General features: G+C 36.3%; 1 protein-coding gene across 1 annotated transcript; it reads left to right on the plus strand.

Moving 5' to 3' along the window:
• Nucleotides 1–4,201: 4,201 nt before the first annotated feature.
• On the plus strand, nt 4,202–18,453 carry LOC145219902 (uncharacterized). The gene is made up of 24 exons (XM_080087205.1): nt 4,202–4,457; nt 6,059–6,223; nt 6,343–6,502; nt 8,068–8,279; nt 8,450–8,593; nt 9,620–9,753; nt 10,567–10,722; nt 10,887–11,006; nt 11,072–11,221; nt 11,281–11,370; nt 11,523–11,633; nt 11,692–11,811; nt 11,873–11,992; nt 12,688–12,805; nt 13,238–13,302; nt 15,316–15,387; nt 15,501–15,592; nt 15,656–15,722; nt 15,910–16,002; nt 16,430–16,549; nt 17,087–17,206; nt 17,301–17,420; nt 17,491–17,605; nt 17,974–18,453. The coding sequence occupies exons 6-24, from the start codon at nt 9,669–9,671 to the stop codon at nt 18,233–18,235; spliced, it is 2,196 nt and encodes a 731-aa protein (XP_079943331.1). The 5' UTR covers nt 4,202–4,457; nt 6,059–6,223; nt 6,343–6,502; nt 8,068–8,279; nt 8,450–8,593; nt 9,620–9,668; the 3' UTR covers nt 18,236–18,453.
• The last annotated feature ends 2,306 nt before the right edge of the window (nt 18,454–20,759 follow it).

Below are 20,759 nucleotides of genomic sequence, written 5' to 3' on the forward strand. Positions count from 1 at the left end.
TGTGAGCGACTTTTGCGACCATACATCGGTAAAAGTAATTTCGTTGGCAAATACGAAAAGAGACCACAAATTGGGCTTTACGAGTCGAAACTACTTGCTCTAACACACATCTGTGCCAATTTATAGAAAAATATTAGGCGCGGAATGTATTCTTATTTTGTTCTGAACATTATGCACTATACTGTATATGCGTTTAAGTGTGAGCAACATTTTCGAGTGCGACCATACATCGGTAAAAGTCATTTCGTTGGCAAACACGAAAAGAGACCACAAATTGGGCTTTACGAGTCGAAACTACTTGCTCTAACGCACATCTGTGCCAATTTATAGAAAAATATTAGGCGCGGAATGTATTTTTATTTTGTTCTGAACATTATGCACTATACTGTATATGCGTTTAGGTGTGAGCGACATTTTCGAGTGCGACCATACATCGGTAAAAGTCATTTCGTTGGCAAATACGAAAAGAGACCACAAATTGGGCTTTACGAGTCGAAACTACTTGCTCTAACACACATCTGTGCCAATTTATAGAAAAATATTAGGCGCGGAATGTATTCTTATTTTGTTCTGAACATTATGCACTATACTGTATATGCGTTTAGGTGTGAGCGACTTTTGCGACCATTCATCGGTAAAAGTCGTTTCGTTGGCAAATACGAAAAGAGACCACAAATTGGGCTTTACGAGTCGAAACTACTTGCTCTAACACACATCTGTGCCAATTTATAGAAAAATATTAGGCGCGGAATGTATTCTTATTTTGTTCTGAACATTATGCACTATACTGTACATGCGTTTAAGTGTGAGCAACATTTTCGAGTGCGACCATACATCGGTAAAAGTCATTTCGTTGGCAAACACGAAAAGAGACCACAAATTGGGCTTTACGAGTCGAAACTACTTGCTCTAACGCACATCTGTGCCAATTTATAGAAAAATATTAGGCGCGGAATGTATTTTTATTTTGTTCTGAACATTATGCACTATACTGTATATGCGTTTAGGTGTGAGCGACATTTTCGAGTGCGACCATACATCGGTAAAAGTCATTTCGTTGGCAAATACGAAAAGAGACCACAAATTGGGCTTTACGAGTCGAAACTACTTGCTCTAACACACATCTGTGCCAATTTATAGAAAAATATTAGGCGCGGAATGTATTCTTATTTTGTTCTGAACATTATGCACTATACTGTATATGCGTTTAGGTGTGAGCGACTTTTGCGACCATTCATCGGTAAAAGTCGTTTCGTTGTCAAATACGAAAAGAGACCACAAATTGGGCTTTACGAGTCGAAACTACTTGCTCTAACACACATCTGTGCCAATTTATAGAAAAATATTAGGCGCGGAATGTATTTTTTTTTGTTCTGAACATTGGACCCTATACTGTACATGCGTTTAGGTGTGAGCGACATTTGCGAGCATATCGGTAAAAGTCATTTCGTTGCCAAATGCTGTTTGAAACCTGAAATGTGATTTTACAAGCTGATCGTTTTTCTCCCAGACCTCAAAATGTCGATTTGTACCTACATTGACCACGTTTTATGGTTTTAAAAAAAATGAAAATAAAAAAAATTTTGGAAACTACACGCAGTGGTGCGTAACGCTTATTAACAATTCTTGCACTTTTCATTTCGGCGAAATGATGATGGTCATTTACGCACACTCTCATATGAAGCAATTAAGAGCACACAATTTAAAACTGCAGGCACAAAGCCCGCATTAAAATAGCTAAAAACTGCAGTCCACAAAGTCTTGACTCAATAATACTGCTCTGGCAAGTATAGCCTACTTGCAGTACATTAGTGAACTGTTTTGACACTGTGCGAATAAATTCGCATTAATCCCACTACAACGGTACAAAATTAAGCTTGTTTAATCAACATTACAACTGAATTGGTTGCAAACGTGTATTGTACAAATTAAACCGTCCAAGTTCGCTTGTGCATAATAATAAAACCAACTGATTTACCTAACTGTGTTTGTTGCATAAAAAGTCTTTTTTCCTCTTTTTTCCAAACTTATGTTCCTTCCAGTGAAAGATAAACAACACACGTATTGCAAGGGTATTTGATGGCTCACAAAACTTTTTCTCTTAATAAACGATTGTTACGTTACAATTATGTCAGTTCGAACTGGCAGATTTTCAGCGACAATGGACAAAGCGAAAACAATACTTAGACAATCGGCAAACAGTTAAATAACACAACAGTTCATTCAAAAAATAACAAACTTCATTTTAAAAGTAAAACTTACCTCAAATCAGTGCAGATAAAGTTTTGATCATCGAAAATATTCAAGATCAGGAAAGAGCGCCGCCATTTTGCTGCTTCTTTGAGCTTCATTACTTCAAAGTTCGAACAGGAAGTCCTGAGATGATCACGTGACTAAAAATTCCGCCCAAACTGACGTTCTTATGGTTTGGGCCAATCAGGCCTTCGCAAAGATTCAAAACAAAAGGTCAAAAACAAATGCAACCAATCAAGGGCTTTTACGTAGTTACTTACTGGTTCTCTTTGTTCGAGGAGTTCCGCTTCCGCCATTTTGTACAAATATTTTAAAATTCATCTATTTTTAATCCAATGGCCACAAAAACAATACTTTAGCCATATATACCATATCTGAAGCCATTTCTATTGATTTTTTACACGAATAAATTTTTCTAGTAAACTAAAAAAAACAGCTGTTGCTGTGTTAAAATGCGTTTTGGTGTGGGCTAGGCCTTCTATGTACCAATTAGGTGTAGGTATACAAAATAATAAAACAGTTACCGCTATATTGTAGCCTGCCTAACACAGACAAACTGGGGACGCCAAATATATTTTAATTATTTGGAGGAAAAAAGAAAAGACTAAAAAAGGGGCTGCGACACCAATATAACGTGGGCCTAAGTATGTCGGCAGTTTGTAAGTCATATGTTACGCATAATAAGGCACCCTGGTAATTATAAGTTCATCCTGGACTCTTGGTTTATGTCTAGAAAACTTTAAGATTTGAGTTCTATGTGAATCAGCAGCCGTTTGTGTCACAATGCAAACAGGAGGACTGATGGACATGCAGGTAAGACCAATCTGAAGTTTGGCAAAAATCATGTAAGATTTAAACGTAACCAATTAGGCTATTATTATGTGTCGCAATATATTAACATTGCATGATGCAGTGTTTTGATCAGGGAGTCGAACCGGAACTGAACCCGAACCCGCAAACCGGTTTGAGCGGTTAATTTCATTAAACCCGAACCGAACCCGGACCGCTAATTACGATTTTTTGAAAACCCGAACCGGAGTTTAGGCTACCCCCATATTTTGATTGTCGTTGGACCCGAACTGGAACCGAACCAGTAAAAAATGCAGTCTGTTTTATATTTTGTGAATACACAAGATAGGCCTAACATTTATAGGGCGTGTCAAAAATAACAGTGCACGGGCAAAATTCTTTTGGAGTTTGATAAGGCCCGTTAGATGTTGGGTAGAAATAGAATTAAATTAATACGAATAAAAATTTAAACCGGTTTTAAAACCGCAAACCGGTTCGGACCGGATAATTTGCCCAAACAGGAACAAAACCCGAACCCGAAAATATACATCTTAAAAACCTGAACCGAACCCGAACCCTTAAAAACAAAACCAAGTGAACCCGAACCGAACCTGAACCCAACGTTCGACTCCCTGGTTTTGATCAGGTGCCAATACGGTATTTCCCAGCATTAGCCCCAGGGCCAGGCCGTTGTTTTTGTTTCGAATTGTTGTTAGTTGCAGGTAATTTTGTGTCATGTAAAAATTACAGGTCTACCTACTTGCTGTTTATTTGTGCTTTCCTGTAAAATGACCTAGGGTCTTGACAATCTTAAATTTTGACATTATTTATTTATTTACTAATTTCAAATTCAGTGGTGTTAGGTAATGAATAAAATCTGCATGTGCCCCCAAAACACTGAAAACAGGGAAGTTAAATAAGTTTAAGTAATAGTTCAAAAACCATAAAGCATAATTTCAATGATTTTACTCTGTCTATACCTGCAATTTAACAGTCTACTCCTTACAGTCTATCCCTGGACTTGGTTTTATAGCATAATTTGAAATGGTAAATCCCCCCAAAAACATCATGTTCTCATTGTTCTGCTCATATATTTATTGAGGCCAGTCTGTTTTTAACCAGAGTTTTTAAAACTGAATCTATTTGAATAGGGTTGTTAGGTAACATTATTTAAATAGAAAAAATCTGATTTGCTGAAAAATTGTGTGAAAACTTGAGAAATATTGTGGAAGATGTCTTAATTAAAGAAAAAGAAGGACCAGCAATGTTTTGGTTCTTGAGTGGATAGATTTAACTACTGTCTGTGGTTCAAGAAGGAACACCAATTTCACCACAATTGGACAAGAAACTGAGTGACATTCTTGAAGAAGCATGACAACAGTAACATCATAGCCATCTGGAGTGACAAAGACTTGGTAAGGCATGAGATTTATTAACACTTGTTTCAAGTAAACCTACAAAAATATTTTCTTTCTCCCATGAAATGTAACAAGTGTACAAGTGATCTCAACAGTAACACCCCATACTTTTGTACCCGATGCCTATTGTCCTATTTACCCTTCTGCAATGCTAGTAACTTAGAGCTAGTGTATGCCATTTCACCCATTAAAACACCACATCCACACTGTTTATTATCAAACTTCAATCACATCCATTCAGATTACTATGATTGTGCATCCTTGAAGTGTGCCCTGAAAAAACTTAGAAAGACAAAGAAAGAAAAAACAAACCTGCTTTAGAACTATGGGTTATAGATATGGTCAGATCCCCTGACATTATTATGATAACTGAGACTAGAATAACCCTGAATGGCACAACCACTGCTACTGATACCATAGGATATAACTTCCATCACACTAATACTCCTCATAGTACTGGAGGAGTTGGAGTATATATAAAATAATAAACCACATATTACACATAGTGTAAGATCAGACATTGAACTTACTGCCCCAGATACTAAAAACCTTTGGATGCAACTTAAATTAAAGCAAAAAAATGTTATATTGGGAGTAATATACTGACATCCAAAATATTCATTTGCTGTGTTCCAGGATGCACTATCACCAATATTGCATAAACTGAATGATACCAAGCATTGTATATATGTGGGGATTTTAACATAGACCTCATGCAGTACAAGTAAGCAAAAAGCATTAAAAATTTTTTAGATTCTATGCAAATTTATGGTCTATCACGGTTAATATGTTAACCCACACATATAACAAACCACAGCCAAACACTCATTGACCATTTTTTACACCAACAATGTAAATATTACCTGCAAATCAGGAATACTAACTGCAGACATTTCCGACCAACTACCTACTTTTGTGTTATTGCATTCAACTTGTTGTGATATAACAGAAAAAATCCTAGGCAGAAATGATACCTTATTTCACAGTAAAGATTTTATTTTGAACATAAAAGATGCTGTTAGAAACATACCACTTTCGAATAAAACCATATTGCACAAATTCACTTGTTTCAATCATTTAGTCATTTAATCCACAAAAATATCATTTAATCCACAAAATACTGCAAAGACATGAACCACTTACCACAATAACTAGAAGAAGAAGGAACTTGGCCAAAAAACCTTGGATAAGCAAGGGTATTTATAAGTCAATCAAAATAAAATGTATCATGCATTATGTAAGTCAGGATTCTAAAGTGCAAGTAAACATAACCAATACAAACAGTACCATAACAAGCTTAACCACATTTTAAGAGAGGCTAACACAGGCATATTGAGAAAGAACTAACAGATCACAGAAATAATATTGATGAAATGTGGAAAATCAAGTCATTCAAATAACAGGACACTTGACTCGATAACCTATGGGGTTTTTTGGTGTCCTTACTGTTTACAATCCGTTCAACAATGGAACTGTGATGATGAAGTGACGCAAATAAAATTTGACTTGTCTTGAAGCTGTATTTTATGTATCTAATATACCTTATACCCAAGTAAAGAGATAGATTAATAAGAGATATAACTATATTTTGATTTTAGAAAATTGCTAAAGATCAAGTTGTGTAATTCAGCTCATCTTATTCCTATCTTGTTGCCATGGGACCTATTGAAAAGAAAATCGTTGAATTTATAACTGCTTGCTGTGTATAAAAGGTTACTTAAGTAAAACATGACCAAGTTACCCAAGAAGAAAAGTATATCCAGGTAATGTATACAATCATAACTATTATTAGTTTCTTGTCTATGTGTGCTTCTGTTTATAGTAGTGTACAAATAAACTGTATTATACAAACAAACTGTAACAAACATCCATATGTTTGCAGAAAATCAAGGCCTCGGAAAATTTATTCACAGGAATCCCAATATGTTTTCTATCTTGTTTCACTCGACTTTACACAAAGTTAACCAGAAGTTACACTCCCCAGCTTGTTAGAAAATCTTTTCAGCCAGATACTCCAGCCGACTCAACGATTATTAACATGGGTAAGAAACTATAACTATTTATAGTACTAGTGTTTTATCTGAATTAAAGCTTGATGATATTGAACATATTGGGTTAGAACAGTGTGGTCCAAATTTATTTTGTTGCGGGCCATTCAAAATCGTTAACTTACTACGCGGGCCAAGGTTTAAATTTTTGCAGGAAAAACTTTTTCTGGGTCAAACTCTAGGGTAACTATACACCTTTTTCATCTATAGATAAGTTTATTTTTATATTTTATAGTATTTACCAAGTAAAAGCTGTCAAAAACATTCAGTCTCCACTCTAGCGCAAAAATGCCCCTGAACGGTTTATAGAAGCAGAGCCCTTTATTACATAACAATGCCTTGTCATGCGTCACAATAGGAGATTTTGCAGTTTTGAGTGTGCTTTAATCCTAACATTTTGAAAACATTGAATTATTGAAGACTTATAAGTTGTCATTAAAATGTTGGGACTTTCGCAGGCCAACAAAATTATCTCGCGGGCCACAATTGGCCCGCGGGCCTGCAGTTGGACCTTGCTGGGTTAGAATATTCATTTCTAAAGTAAGTTATTGTAAATTCTGGCTGTGCTTTACCATTGTTACTTATTGCTTAGCTTTTGACTATTGAAGGTAAATTTGTATATTTATGTGGATAAAAATGAAATTACCACAAATAAATTACAAGCCATACTTTGTGACATCATGTTGCATGCTAAATTGGTTGAATAATTACCTTCCCATTCCAATATTTCTAGTTTTGATTTGCAAAACTATAAAATCTACTATGTGTATACACATATATATAACTTACCCTCATTTTTTACCATTTAAACACTTTCAGTGCTGCGCATGCTTTGCAAACAAGTGCTCAGTAGGAGCAATCATACCTGTGCATTAGCATTAGCATAATTTTGGTCAGGCCAATCCAAACCTTTGCCTAACAAAATTTCTGCCATGTTGCTTGATGTTATGTATTTTGTAATCATGTTTTCTGCTGTTTGCTGTATTATCCACTTCTATAAAAATTACTACTTAACTACCAAACTTTTGCTAGAACAAGTGGCTTTGTTCTATTTCTTTAAAACATTGTTGCATGTTGCTCTCTGCTTTCTAGCATTTAATAATGTGGACAATTCCTCTTCCTAATTAAGCTATGCTTTGATGGTGTACACTACACCACTTGTGCTGTATAAAATTTGTGCAAGTCATGAGTAATCAATTCTATGTTGTTTACAGCAGGGGTGTGCAACCTGCGGCCTGCGGGCCAAATGCGGCCCGTTGATAAAGGTTGTGCGGCCCGCGGAGATGCTGGAATTTTCTAATTCACTGTCAAACGAGTCCTATTATCATGCATTTTTGAGCAGATTGGTGCGCCCGGTGCATTTCCTATGCGACCTGGCAATAATGCGACTATTAATCAATGCGACTTTTACTTGTTAACTCTATATAACCATATTTGGTATGCAACAAATTAAAATCTGATCATGGTAATTGTATTTGGCCCAACAGTGAAAAAGGTTGCACACCCCTGGTTTACAGAATCCTTGGTGGTAATTGTGATATTAATGTCATGCTTTACAGAAAACATCCCTGTCCAAATTGTAACTCTGCATTTGAGGAGTTTGATGGATTGGAAAAACATATATTTGACCATATTTGTTCATGGTAATGAACCCAAACAGGAGTTAGCCACCTGATGAACCTTTAAATTACTAACAAGGGAGACTAGCGGTACATTAACAACAAGGAGATGCAGGAGATAGAAGTGCACATTAGGGTCACCCACTTTGCCAGTAAGTTTGTTTATTGATTTATTTCGGAGTTTATCACAACCATTTTTTAAATGATCCTTATAGACATACCTGAATTAAAACTTTTTGTCAATAGCAATAGGATATTTAATTAGTTCTGCTTTGACTTGATTTCAATCAAAATTTGTAAATGTAAATTTTTTTATTACTAGGTTTTACAATCAGCGGTACACCAAGTGAGCAACATTACATGCAAATTGTGGACAACATTTTCTGCATGTACGTTTTTGAGAGCCAGCATTAGTGCAGTAGTTGTGTACCAAATCAGATCGTTTTAACTTTCCAGCTCAAAACTGGTGAGGAACCCAAGTTGAGTAGCAAGTTAATTCAAATATGTTTTCAAATCATGTCATGAACTTACTACGTTTTCTGTTGTGGTTGATTAGGATATGGGTAAGAAGTGAATCATTATGCACCAACTTTTAATGGCTGAAACCGAATCTGTTACGAAACCAATTTAAAAGCGTTTTCTGCCTTTTCCAAATCTCCAAAGAAACCAAATCGGCCGAATGAATTCGGCAAATCGAATATGAGGTACATCTCTAGTTTCAATCCCACCGCAGGCTAGATTTTTCTTGACTACGCCTTGTCACATGGGAAGAACGACTTGATTCGGTATAACGCCTTCAATCCCTGGTCGTTGTTATACAATAAAACAGTGATTGATTAAGCAGAGACACTGCAGACAAGTAATCACGTCACTTCCATATGTGTGGTTCACGAATTTTCACCCACCTGTCTTCCGTTATTTTTCTTACTACCGTTAGGCAAACAGCATGTGTACATGTTGTCAACGATTTGCCTGGGCCGGAATTAGCATGTTCGAAAAAGGAGAATCCCAGGGATACACCACACTGGGCGCACGAATTCATTATTATTTTGTAGCTGCTCTTCTGCAAAGAAGAGTTTGACTAAGCTGTCTCTGGCGATTATTTCATCATTATATCGGCTAGCCTACAATACTTAAAAAGATCCGACATATTTCCGCGCATACCTACATGTGATACTCTAACATGAACAGCATCTAGGGTTGTTTAGTTAAGGAACATTGCGATTGGAATATTTCCAGCTGGTCTAACTAGGAAGTATGACAGTGGGGTATGGGGGGCTAAATTGATTTACTAAGTTGTCTATAAAGATGTTGAAAATTTTAAAATGTTTTTACAATGCATGGCAATTTATGACAAAAACGTGATTTTAACAGAGTGCTTACAACTTTCTTTCTCTGGTTTCGCTTACAGTTCTATAGTTTATTTGTTATTGCTGCAAAGTAAGTCATAACAAAAAAGTACTTATGAAATATATTTTTATGTTATGATTAGGTGTCGTTGAAACAGCTATGATAACTGCACCTGGAACTTGAATTGCATAATGCCTGCACCGACATGCCGAATTATTGCATGTTATCTTTTCCTGGCGAGTGTGATGCATTTTCAGAGGTGTGCGTCAATGCAAGGTAAACTCCAACAAAGCAAAATCATCAATTTATGTAGTTACTTGTTTATTAAAATTCTCAGTACCTTATATGTTAGTATGTAGTAGACCCTATACCTAGTAGCGGGCAATGGTTGGCAGCTTATCGATGATGTATTATTGACTATTAGTCTGGAGTAAAAAAAGGACAGTGTTGTAAAATAGTAATAATAAGCAATTTTGGTTATGGCGTGTTTTAAAACAGTGGTCGGATTTGCAAAAAAAAAAATTAACTTGTAAAAAAGGTTGCCGACCCCTGTTCTAAAAGACGTTGTGGTGCTTTATTAAGAACAACTTATTCTGTCAAAACCGAATGTTTTCAAAAATCAATTTTAAAGCATAATACGTGTCTTTGCCTTTTCTAAATAACGCTTTGATGGCCCTGGTCGTTGTAGTACAATAAAACAGTGATTAATTAAGCAGAGACACTGCAGACAAGTAATTACGTCACTTCCTTATGAGTTGTATCGCGAATTCACAATTACCTGTCTTCTGTTACTTTTCTTGCTACCATTGGCGCTTTGTACGATTTTAGTTTTGACGACATGTGTTTTCAACAGACAAACTAACGTTGCTTCAAAAGAAACACCATGTTTCCAGTGTCAACCACATAGACTTAACCTAATTGTTAGTATAATGCTATTAAGTTTATGTTTTTTCCTAACTGTTTTCATTCATCGCCATTGAAGATCTGAAAGTAATTTAGCACAGTGCAGCGTTTGTCTTGGTTTTTGTAACAAAAAAAAACGATTTAAAGTATAACAACCTCTATTTAACGATATATTTTTTTATTTAGCCACATGCGACACAAAACTGTCGGATTTAAAACACTCGATCACAAAAGTGATTTGTCCCGGCGGCTGTTGGATGCAACATTCAGATTTATGTGGGACTGACGACTACGCCAGCGGTCCTCTGTGTCTTGCTGCGATGCACGCTGGACTGATGGACGGTAAGTTTATGACTAAGTCGTAGCCGTAGCCTACAGTAAACCCATACATTACCTTATAATATTGAACCACGTACAAAATTTGTATTGAAGTTGTGACGTTTTTTCCACATTTATCTTATATTTGCATTGCAACATATAAAAACTCTGGAAAAACTATTATTTAGGCGAAGGAGGATATTTTGAGGTGTTTAAAAGCGACCCACTTCCCATGTATGAAGGCACAACAAGATTTGGCGTAATCAGCAGATCATGTGATTCTGCCTCAAATACATATTCATTTCAAAGTAAGATTTTTCGCATATCCTACATTACGAGGCAATCCCCATAATTTGTTTGTTTTTCTACATAGTGAAATGCAGCACAAAGGGAAACTCAGAATTTTCCATTACTCATGTGGTTTGTCCTTCCGGTTGTCGTTCCAACTACGTTTGTGGAACAAACCCGTACAACAGCGATTCGTCTGTTTGTGCAGCTGCTATTAACGCAGGAGTTTTAACTGGTTTGTAGATTATTTTTTTGTTTGTTTCCAACAAATTGCAAATTTGTTTTATTTTTTAGATAGCGGAGGTGCGGTGACTTTTTACTTGCGTGAAAGTAAAGGAACGCATTTGAAATGTGGAATTTCGCGCAGTTCTTTTAACTTTGTTGGTATGTTTTTGTAGATTTTATTTATTTCTTTTTGTTAACAAAGCATTGATAACGTTATGGACTGGTTTATTACACAACACTACAATACTAAGTATCACAAAGCAGTCATGAACGACGTTTAAACTCACAATCCTATTGTTCTAATCTTTCAGACGAAAACACTTGTTTGCGAAGCTGTCAAAACGAAGGTCAATGTTTGTCGGGAATCAATGCAGAATTCTGTTCCTGTCTACCAGGGACCAAAGGAGAGGACTGTGAAATTGGTAAGTAAAGTAGTTCTTAGTGTTGAAGATTATTATGCATGCAAGAAACTTTTTTTAGATATCGACGAATGCACAACTCGATCACACAACTGCCACCAACACGCAACTTGTATCAACACAGTGGGTAGTTTCCAATGTTCTTGTAACGCAAACTACACAGGAGATGGACAGGAATGCAGTAAGCGTATTTTTTGTCCTTTTTTGCATATTTTTATATATTGACCACATTACACTTTTAGCACCAAATTTTTGTGCCTCCAACCCTGGTCTTTGTCAGAACAGCGGCACATGTGCAGATACCAGCACTGGATACAGATGTTCTTGTACAGTCTGGTACACGGGAAACAACTGTGAGACCGGTATTATTTTAGGCCGTATTTTTGGGTCTTCTTTCCTCAAAGTAACACATACTGTGTTTTTTTCTTTTTTAAAACGACTATGCATACTAAAGTACATGATCCATGAGTTTAATAGTATGTTGCGATGTAGAGTAGTTTTAATGTCTCCGATACAGTCTTGGATTAGAAAAAAAACGCTCTGACTATTGCAAAACTGGCCTTATCAAGGACAAAGCAAGAAACTAAATTCTGAGGGTAATGGGAGTATTTTTTTAGTTTCCCTTTTACTACTTTTGTTAATATAAGGCAGCATAATAATGTAAAATAACATGGACAAATTATTTTTAAGTTTTGGACAAAGCTTTCTACTAATTTGTCCTTAAGAATCTAAAACATAATCGCACCAATTTTATACAATAAACAACTGACATAAGTTTAGGTCAATGGATGTGGTTCATAAATCGAGAAATAGGATATAGAGTAGATGGAAATATAAAGGAAAGCCACCGATGTATTTTAAATGCCATTTTGTCGTAGATTTCAGTTCGTGTTAAATGACAAAGAGGACATAAAAACTTGTTGTGTGTATTGCTTTACCGTTGTGTATGTCAAACGTAACTTTGGTAAAATGCTGTTTTTTTTATGCTGAATAGTGAATAAAGCATATTCCTTTCCAAATAGATGATTATAAATGCTTATTTCATTGCTTTCGGTAGTCAGTCAAGATCATATATTGACAACCACTGCTATGACCTGGTCTGACTCAAGATCATATTGTCAGTCAATCGGTGGAGATCTCGCCACTTGGGGCATGAGAGACGCGTTTACCCGCAAGTAAGTTGTCCAGAAACTTGACCCAACGGTCGTAGGCGCCTGAGACTAACATATAGACATTATCCGGATTTGGATTCGTATTTGGAAGCGTCCTAGGTTTGAACCCATTGAAAAAAATATAAACATGTTGGTGGCTCATTGCCCTGAAATATAAGGAAAATTAAAGTCAACATACATTAGCTGTTACCATTCGTGGGCCTGTGGACATAGGATTCTTTTTTAGGGATACCATGAATACATCATCATTCTTTGCAATTTCTGTGCCACGCTACTGTTAGACGAAAAAAATTTTTTAGCCATTTGGCCCGAGACTTGTGTTTGAGTTCATATTTTATGCCATATCCCTGACTTTTTTAAGCTTAAGGTCTAAACGTAATTAAAAATAAACTAAAAATAATACAGAAGCATATATCTAAAACGTCATTATTTAAGCTCGATACTCGAAACTTTGGTACGCCCCGCTTGGTATCGGTTTATCCGACGTCGAGCAGGAAGGAGTTTGGAAATATATTGACGGCGTTGCCATCACAACTACCAACACTGATTTTGCTGTTGGCGAACCGAGCAGTGGTTTGCCAGGAGAGGATTGTGCGCATTTGTGGTGGGAAAGGAACTATCAGATGAACGACAATCTTTGTAGTGAATATATGTTGGCAATCTGTGAAAGAATCCCAAATTAACATTACAAAAGCAGCAAGCTCCACTGGTGTAGCATCGTCATGGAAATTTTTTCTGTTCATGTTACATAAGTGTTACGGACAGTAACGCTACCCAAAAGTTAAAACCTTTTCCGCTGTTGCAACTACTGCGCCAAATAAGCTATTGCTGCCAGGCATAATGTATGACCAAGTATTGCTCTACTTGGTCATACTGCGCCAAATGTCCATTGTTACGACACAACTGTCAACCTTTTGTGTGGCCTACTTTCACGGTTTACTTTGTTTTCACACGTGGAGCCTAGTTAGTATTTCAGCAGTATCTAAGTCTGTGGTGTATGTATTAAATTTGCTGTGGTGGATAATTTTATGCTATATAAGTGAGATTGTTTGGACTGTATTATAATTGTGACGTTCTTGATTTTATTTGGTTTAGGTGGTCAAAATCCATTTTAAAGCACTGTTAAATTAATAAAGTGCATCTGAAACCGACTATCTTATTCTGCCAGTCAAGAGACTGTAAGGTAGAATTACCAAGAAGGCTTGAGTTCTACAATAAGCGTAGATGACTTTTTATCACACCCGACATTTGATCATGCGTTGGTATATCACCCGCCATCCTAACCTATGAAGTGTATGACACAGCGTCTAATTCGCAATTACAAAAACAGTTTCGAGTGGATCGCTATGAGTTCTCTTGGTCCAGTTTCAAATCTGTTTCAGCGCCAGCGGGGCTTTGGACATTTGAGTTGTTTCTACAGTTGTACTTGGGACATATAGCAACGCTGATGGGTCAATGAATTGGTTTCTACAAAATATTAGACAGTTTTATTGGGTAAAATTTATTACGTCATGATGTTATTTTTATATTGTTTGGCCTTTCGTCACCGTGATGGCTACGTCACAATCTGGCACAACAATGAAAGGTAAATGTTGTATATAATGGGCAGTCAAAACATTTTAAATTTACGTGTGTCAAAACGATTTACCAAATCTAACCAGTCTATAATTACCTGTGTTGTTTTAGATAGGCGCATGCAACACTCAACCAGCAGATTCGAAGCAGTCTTGACGACTTGGCCAGAGGTCCTCTGTGTCTTGCTGTGAAGCACGCTTGACTGATGACTAGTCGGTCCCTGTTAGAACTGCTTGTTGGTGAGAAGATACAGGCTATTAATAGTTTTAAATGCAAGCTCTAGTTTACTTACGGTCAAATAAATGTCTAGGCTGTATGTTCAGACAGGAGCTCCAAGCGTACAGCCCATGCAGGTGCCGCTTCAAACGTAGGTAATGCTTGCGGCATAGGCGCTCTAACAACTTGTCATCGACAGATTAGGCCTGCGTTGTTTAAGTCTGAGGGTATTCACAATATATGGTGCTGTGTTTTCATCACGTATAGTTTAAAATAGTAGCTTGGAGTTGACATTGAAAAGAGATGCTTGTAATAGGAACTGGTCAAGAGAAGCACAACAAAAGAAGTAGACAGAAGAGATGCTTGTAATAGTAACCGGTCAAGAGGAGGCACAACAAAGGAAGTGGACAGAAGAGATGCTTGTAATAGGAACCGGTCAAGAGGAGGCACAACAAAGGAAGTAGACAAAAGAGATGCTTGTAATAGGAACCGGTCAAGAGGAGGCACAACAAAGGAAGTAGAAAGAAGAGATGCTTGTAATAGGAACCGGTCATGAGGAGGTAGAACAAAGGAAGTAGACAGAAGATATGCTTGTAATAGGAACCGGTGAAGAACATAGGAAGTTGGCAGAAGGGATATCTCAACAGTTGAGATAGGATGGCTGGACTGACGCCACGAATCTAAAGTCCAAAGCAAATTTAATCAGTATCTTTGTCCTTAAGAAGATATGAAGTCAAAACAACGCAATGACTTTTTTGAAATGAAACCTGTTTCTCCACTGATGATGAAGTTTGGTAGGAATTTGTTAATAAAGCGTTCAGTAATTAGCTTTTCAGGATTTCTAACGACACATAATTAGACCCTAAACAACTGCAAAACAGTTAAAAGTAACTAAAAATCCGTTCAGGAAACGCTACAATTTCCAAACGACTGTTTATTGGAATAACCAGTGTTCTGTTCATGTTCATATTCAGTGGATGTGTAGGCGTGATTTTCTTGGCAAGTCTGATTTATAAGCAAAAACGTTTTTCAGAACATTAACAGAACAATCTGTTTTTACAGGTTTCAAAGTTGCCGACTCATTCACGAGTCGTTAGACAGTTTACTGAACGGCAGGAAATACAGAATGGTAACAGTACACCCGATACTCTTGACCTGGCATAATACCGTTGTTTACATTTTATTTGTTGGCTAATTTGCTTGGGAATAACATTAATAGAAAATAAAAGTGTTTGTTAAGACTGAAAAGTATCACTCCATCAAGCATTCTCGACAAATTGTTCCATTAACAAATACTAATACACTTTTTGATTTAGGCACCTGTGTTCATGGTGAAATGGTTACTACCGAATCCCTTCATTACAAGTGTTTGTGTGATTCCGGATTCAGTGGAATTCTATGCGCACAAGGTCAGTCTTAAAATTCCATTTGCAACACATAGCGCACGATGCAACCAATTTGTGATGTTGTTTAGCAATAGCAATAGTGCTGTTGATAAACAAAAACATATTAACTCTGATTGCAATATTTAGACACAGCTGATGAATGCTTCAATCAAAAGCACAATTTAAACAAAACTACCAATACTTGTTTGTGCAGTAATATTTTGCATATTATACCATTACTTTTCTAGACAATAACGAATGTATAACTGGAACACACGACTGTCATCAACACGCAACTTGTAATAACAAGTTTTAGGTGTTATTACAACGCAAACTATATAGGAAATAGCAGAGTGTTAAGTGCTTCACAAAATACGAGACGTTTGCAACGTTTAATTTGGATCTAATTACTTTGATTAGTGAGGTTTATCCCTTTAATTTTATTTTTTAGATTTCGATGAATGTAACTTTGGTACACACAACTGCCATCCACACGCTACTTGTTTTAACACAGTGGGTAGTTTCGGATGTTTTTGCAACGCAAACTACAAAGGAGATGGATGGCAATGTTGTAAGTTAAGACCAGTTTTCCGGGGTAACCACGTGACTGTAAACTATGTTTTGGGATAAGAATCATATTATTTGTGAATTAACCTGTTTTTGATACATTTGTTGCGTGCAGGAAAACAGGCATATATTTTGAAAGATTATTTTGCCAACAATGTTGTGAAACGAGGTTGCTGGTTAATGCCATCAATCATTAGTTGGGCGATGAGACGCGCGCATTTAGCTTTTCTGCTCACAAATGTGAAACTTTCCGGTTGCACTGGCGCTAACATATGAAATAGATAAATCTTATAGAAACGTACAAATACAAATTATTTTCTCAAGTATATGCCAGCATATTTACAAGATTGTGTAATTTCTGTCTCTCAATACTATTTGCTGTTTGAAAATAAGGTAAAAACAAAATTTAAAAATTCAAATAAATTATACCATCATTATTGTTTGTTCATGTCAGGACTGTAGTCTCTGCATTTTAGGCCCCGTATGGAAAACAAATTCTGAAAACAAACTTATCTCATTTTATTCTGAATGGATGTTGTAGATTTGGATGCATGTACGAGTGGAACACACAACTGTCACCAACACGCAACTTGTATCGACAAAGTGGGAAGTTTCCAATGCTCATGCAACGCAAACTACGTTGGGAATGGCATTGAATGCGGTTAGTTGTTATATTTGATATAATGGAAACGTTAAATTTGTGAATTATTCCTATTGCCAGTTGTGTTTGAACTTTTAAGTTTGGCAATTTTCAGAGGCAAACTTCTGCTCGTCTAACAACGATCTCTGCAAAAATAACGGAACTTGCTTGAACACAACAACCGGCTACAACTGTTCTTGTGAAATGTTTTACCAAGGAGAGCACTGTGAGCAAGGTATTTCAAAAGATTATGAAGAATCAAAAAACCTAGATGATTTTGTATAAATTATATTGTCTCTTTATAGAGATTAACCACGTGCTTATGGCCACCGCAAGAAATTGGACAGACGCAAGAAAATATTGTCAGTCACTTGGTGGAGATTTGGCGACCTGGGGAATGAGAAACGTAACTGTTCGCAAGTATGTAACATAGGTTTAGCTTTATGCAAAATCATAATCAGTTTTTTTAAATGTAATCATAACACTTTAAATCTATTTAAACCTGCCACTTGGGGCATGAGAGATGCGTCGATTTGCAAGTAAGTTCCGCAAAATTTTCTCTGTTACTATTCGTAAACCCGAGGATAATAATACCATGAGTTTTCAATTTAGATCATTATTTATGAAACATCAAAAACATTTTAACATATTTGTAGCAGATTTATATTGCACCTCATACTTTGTGCCAAACCCTTGATTTTTCTAAGCTTAGTGTCTAAACGTTATTTTCCTAAAAAGAAAATAATTAAAGTACAGAAATATATACTTTCAAAACGTCATTTTTGAAGCTGGATTATCGAGCATTTGTTACATCCCGGTCCCGATGTCGACTACTGGGTCGGTTTGTCCGACATCGAGCAGGAAGGAGTTTGGAAATATACTGACGGCGTTGCTATGACAACCGATAACACCGATTTTGCGAATGGCCAACCGGACAACGAGGGCTCCGATCAGGATTGTGCTCGATTGAGGTTGGCAGCGAATTATCAGATGGACGACCAAAGGTGTGGTGACAACTTCTTCGCCCTCTGTGAAAGAACCCTAACTTAACATTACAAAGGCAACAAGTTCCCCTGTATAGCGTTTTCATAGAAATTCCTACTGTATATATTACCAAGTGCACTGCATGCTTTAATTTAAACGAGGAAGAAAATAATCTCTTAACGTTAAACATGCCATCTTTGTTTTAAACACTCTGGTTGTTTTTGTGTCCTTTTTTTCGTCATTTTCACTTGCAGCTATCAAGATTAAACGCACAGTCGACGTTGTGATGTCATCTAAGTTTCCTGCCTCTTTAGACTAGTCAGAGTATGGGTTTATGACACGGCAAATTCGCTGTTTCGATAACATTTTCAAGTGTGTCGGTGCAAGTTATCTTGGATTAGTTCCAAATTTATTTTAGCACCAGCTGAGGTTTTGAGATTTGAGTTGGTTCTACAGTCACAATTAATCATACTCTTTGAGTTGGTGTGGATTTGTTCCCAGGTAAAAAAATATAAAAACATACTAGCTATTTTTGCGCTACTGAGGCAGTAAAAATGTAGGTTGGTTGGACGAATGCTTTGGTGATTATAAACCTTTTTAACTTTCCGGTGAATTGTCAAATAAGTGACAGAAGCTTATTGTCATACCCAAGCAATTGCGGGAGAGGAGCAAGCAGCATCGTACTGAGCTTTTTGCGGTGAACTTGTTTAAAAAACATACGTTGTTCCGAAAAACCGACTGTCTCTTTCCGCAAATTGTCAAAGTGAGTGAAGACAAAGATTTTAAATAGCTCATGTTTACCGTTTTAAATACTCTAGCCATTGGTTGTGCGCTGAAAGTAAATGCAAGAACCGTTGGCTCACAAACGTTGTGCCCTGAAAATAACCAGGTGCCCCCTAATAGAAATAAAATGTTAATAAATTTGATACTACACACAATGTATGTCAGTAAAAATGTTGTGTAGACCTTATAGTTTGTCAATCAAATTGGGAGCATAAATTAAACCCAAAAAACTGTTTTTAGTGCCTTACAGGGGATATTATTCCAAAGACTATTTGGTTTCAAATTCCAAATTCAGCACTAACTTTAAGCGCTTAACGTAATAACGCAAGTCGTGGACACTAAGACCAGTGGTTTTCAACCATTTTTTCTTACCATTTTATCCCACAAGCTTAAACGCAAGACGGTTGCGCTAATCACTCAGCCCATCTTGCTTTACTTCGCCTCTAATGGGCTGCACAACACATCGTTTTTACACAATGCAAGAAATGCACTTTTACAATAAGTTATACCTAACAGCGTATATGATCTGAGGAGCGACATACATAGTGTTAAAAATCTACGAGCATAGCATAAATAAAACATGTCATCAAAAGTTTTGAAGAACAGATTCAAAATATCATTTAGTGGTTTGCACACGGCCCCCGATGTCGTAATTTTTATTAATGAAAAACAAAATAATCCTTCAATTTATTCCGAAGTATGTTTCTTAGGTCGATTAAGAAACAAATGTAGGCTATATTTTGTTAATGGTTTTATTTCAGTACCACCGCGGCTGTAAGACATACTTTGATTTATGTGCGCACACAGTCTGAACGGCAGCGTTTTGCCAAATGATTGGGTTTCTGGCAAACTTGTTTTACGTTTTTTCTAATCAGCCGCAAGCACAAGACGTGCTGGTGGTGTCCGCTCTGTCCTAGTTAACAGTTAGTTTGTTTCACAGTAACAAGATGCAGCAGTTATTTTATGTGTGAAATGAATGTTTTTAGGGTAGCTTGTTGTAGCCTTAATGCCATCTTGAATAGTATGTTTTCTGGAGTCAGAATCCTGCTGGAACTTACTGTGTATAATTTTATCTGGCATAGGGTTTCTTAGCCTTGATGGAATACTGTATGTAATGTTTCTGTTTCCTGTAAGCTGTTCTGTTTGGATATGGATACAGATGTTTAAAGTACTCTGAAATAAAAGTAAGAAATTTATTGTTCTATGTTTTTGCTGGAAGCGTTAGAAACTATATCCAGTATGGTTCTAAAGATTTACAAACAAATTATGTTTTTTTAGAAGGTATGAATATAGGGTTCATTAAATATAATATGTTTCTTGTTAGTTAGTGTTATGTTGGGTTTATAAGGAATACAGTATAGAGTTAAAATTTCCAAGATTCTTAGGCTAGAATATATAAGACATAAACTGGTTAGTGCATCGCTTGTTTTCTGTGTAATGTGTTATGAGGAGAGAGATTTTACTTTTTGAGCTCTTTTTTTGGTGTTAAATTGTTTTTGCTACAAATTTGCTTTTGGTTCATGTGTTTCAATAACTTATATGTTGTGTGCCTAAAACGTAAATTTTGACCTGAAAATTAGATGAAAAGTTTTTGGTGCAACATGTTAGCTAGCATTGAATAGCTGCGATTAGCCCACACCTTATAGGCAGACTTGGACAACTAGATTTTTTTTCAGTTTTTCAAATTAAACTAGAATTAAAATTAGAGCATCTCCTTTTTTGCAAATTAGATTTAAATTAGAATTAGAATTTTCTCAAAATCTAGAAATTAAACTAGAATTCAAACTAGAATTAGATTTAAGCCTGC

Source organism: Phallusia mammillata, chromosome 3 (assembly GCF_965637545.1).
Source record: "Phallusia mammillata chromosome 3, kaPhaMamm4.hap1.1, whole genome shotgun sequence".
Lineage (NCBI taxonomy): Eukaryota > Metazoa > Chordata > Ascidiacea > Phlebobranchia > Ascidiidae > Phallusia > Phallusia mammillata.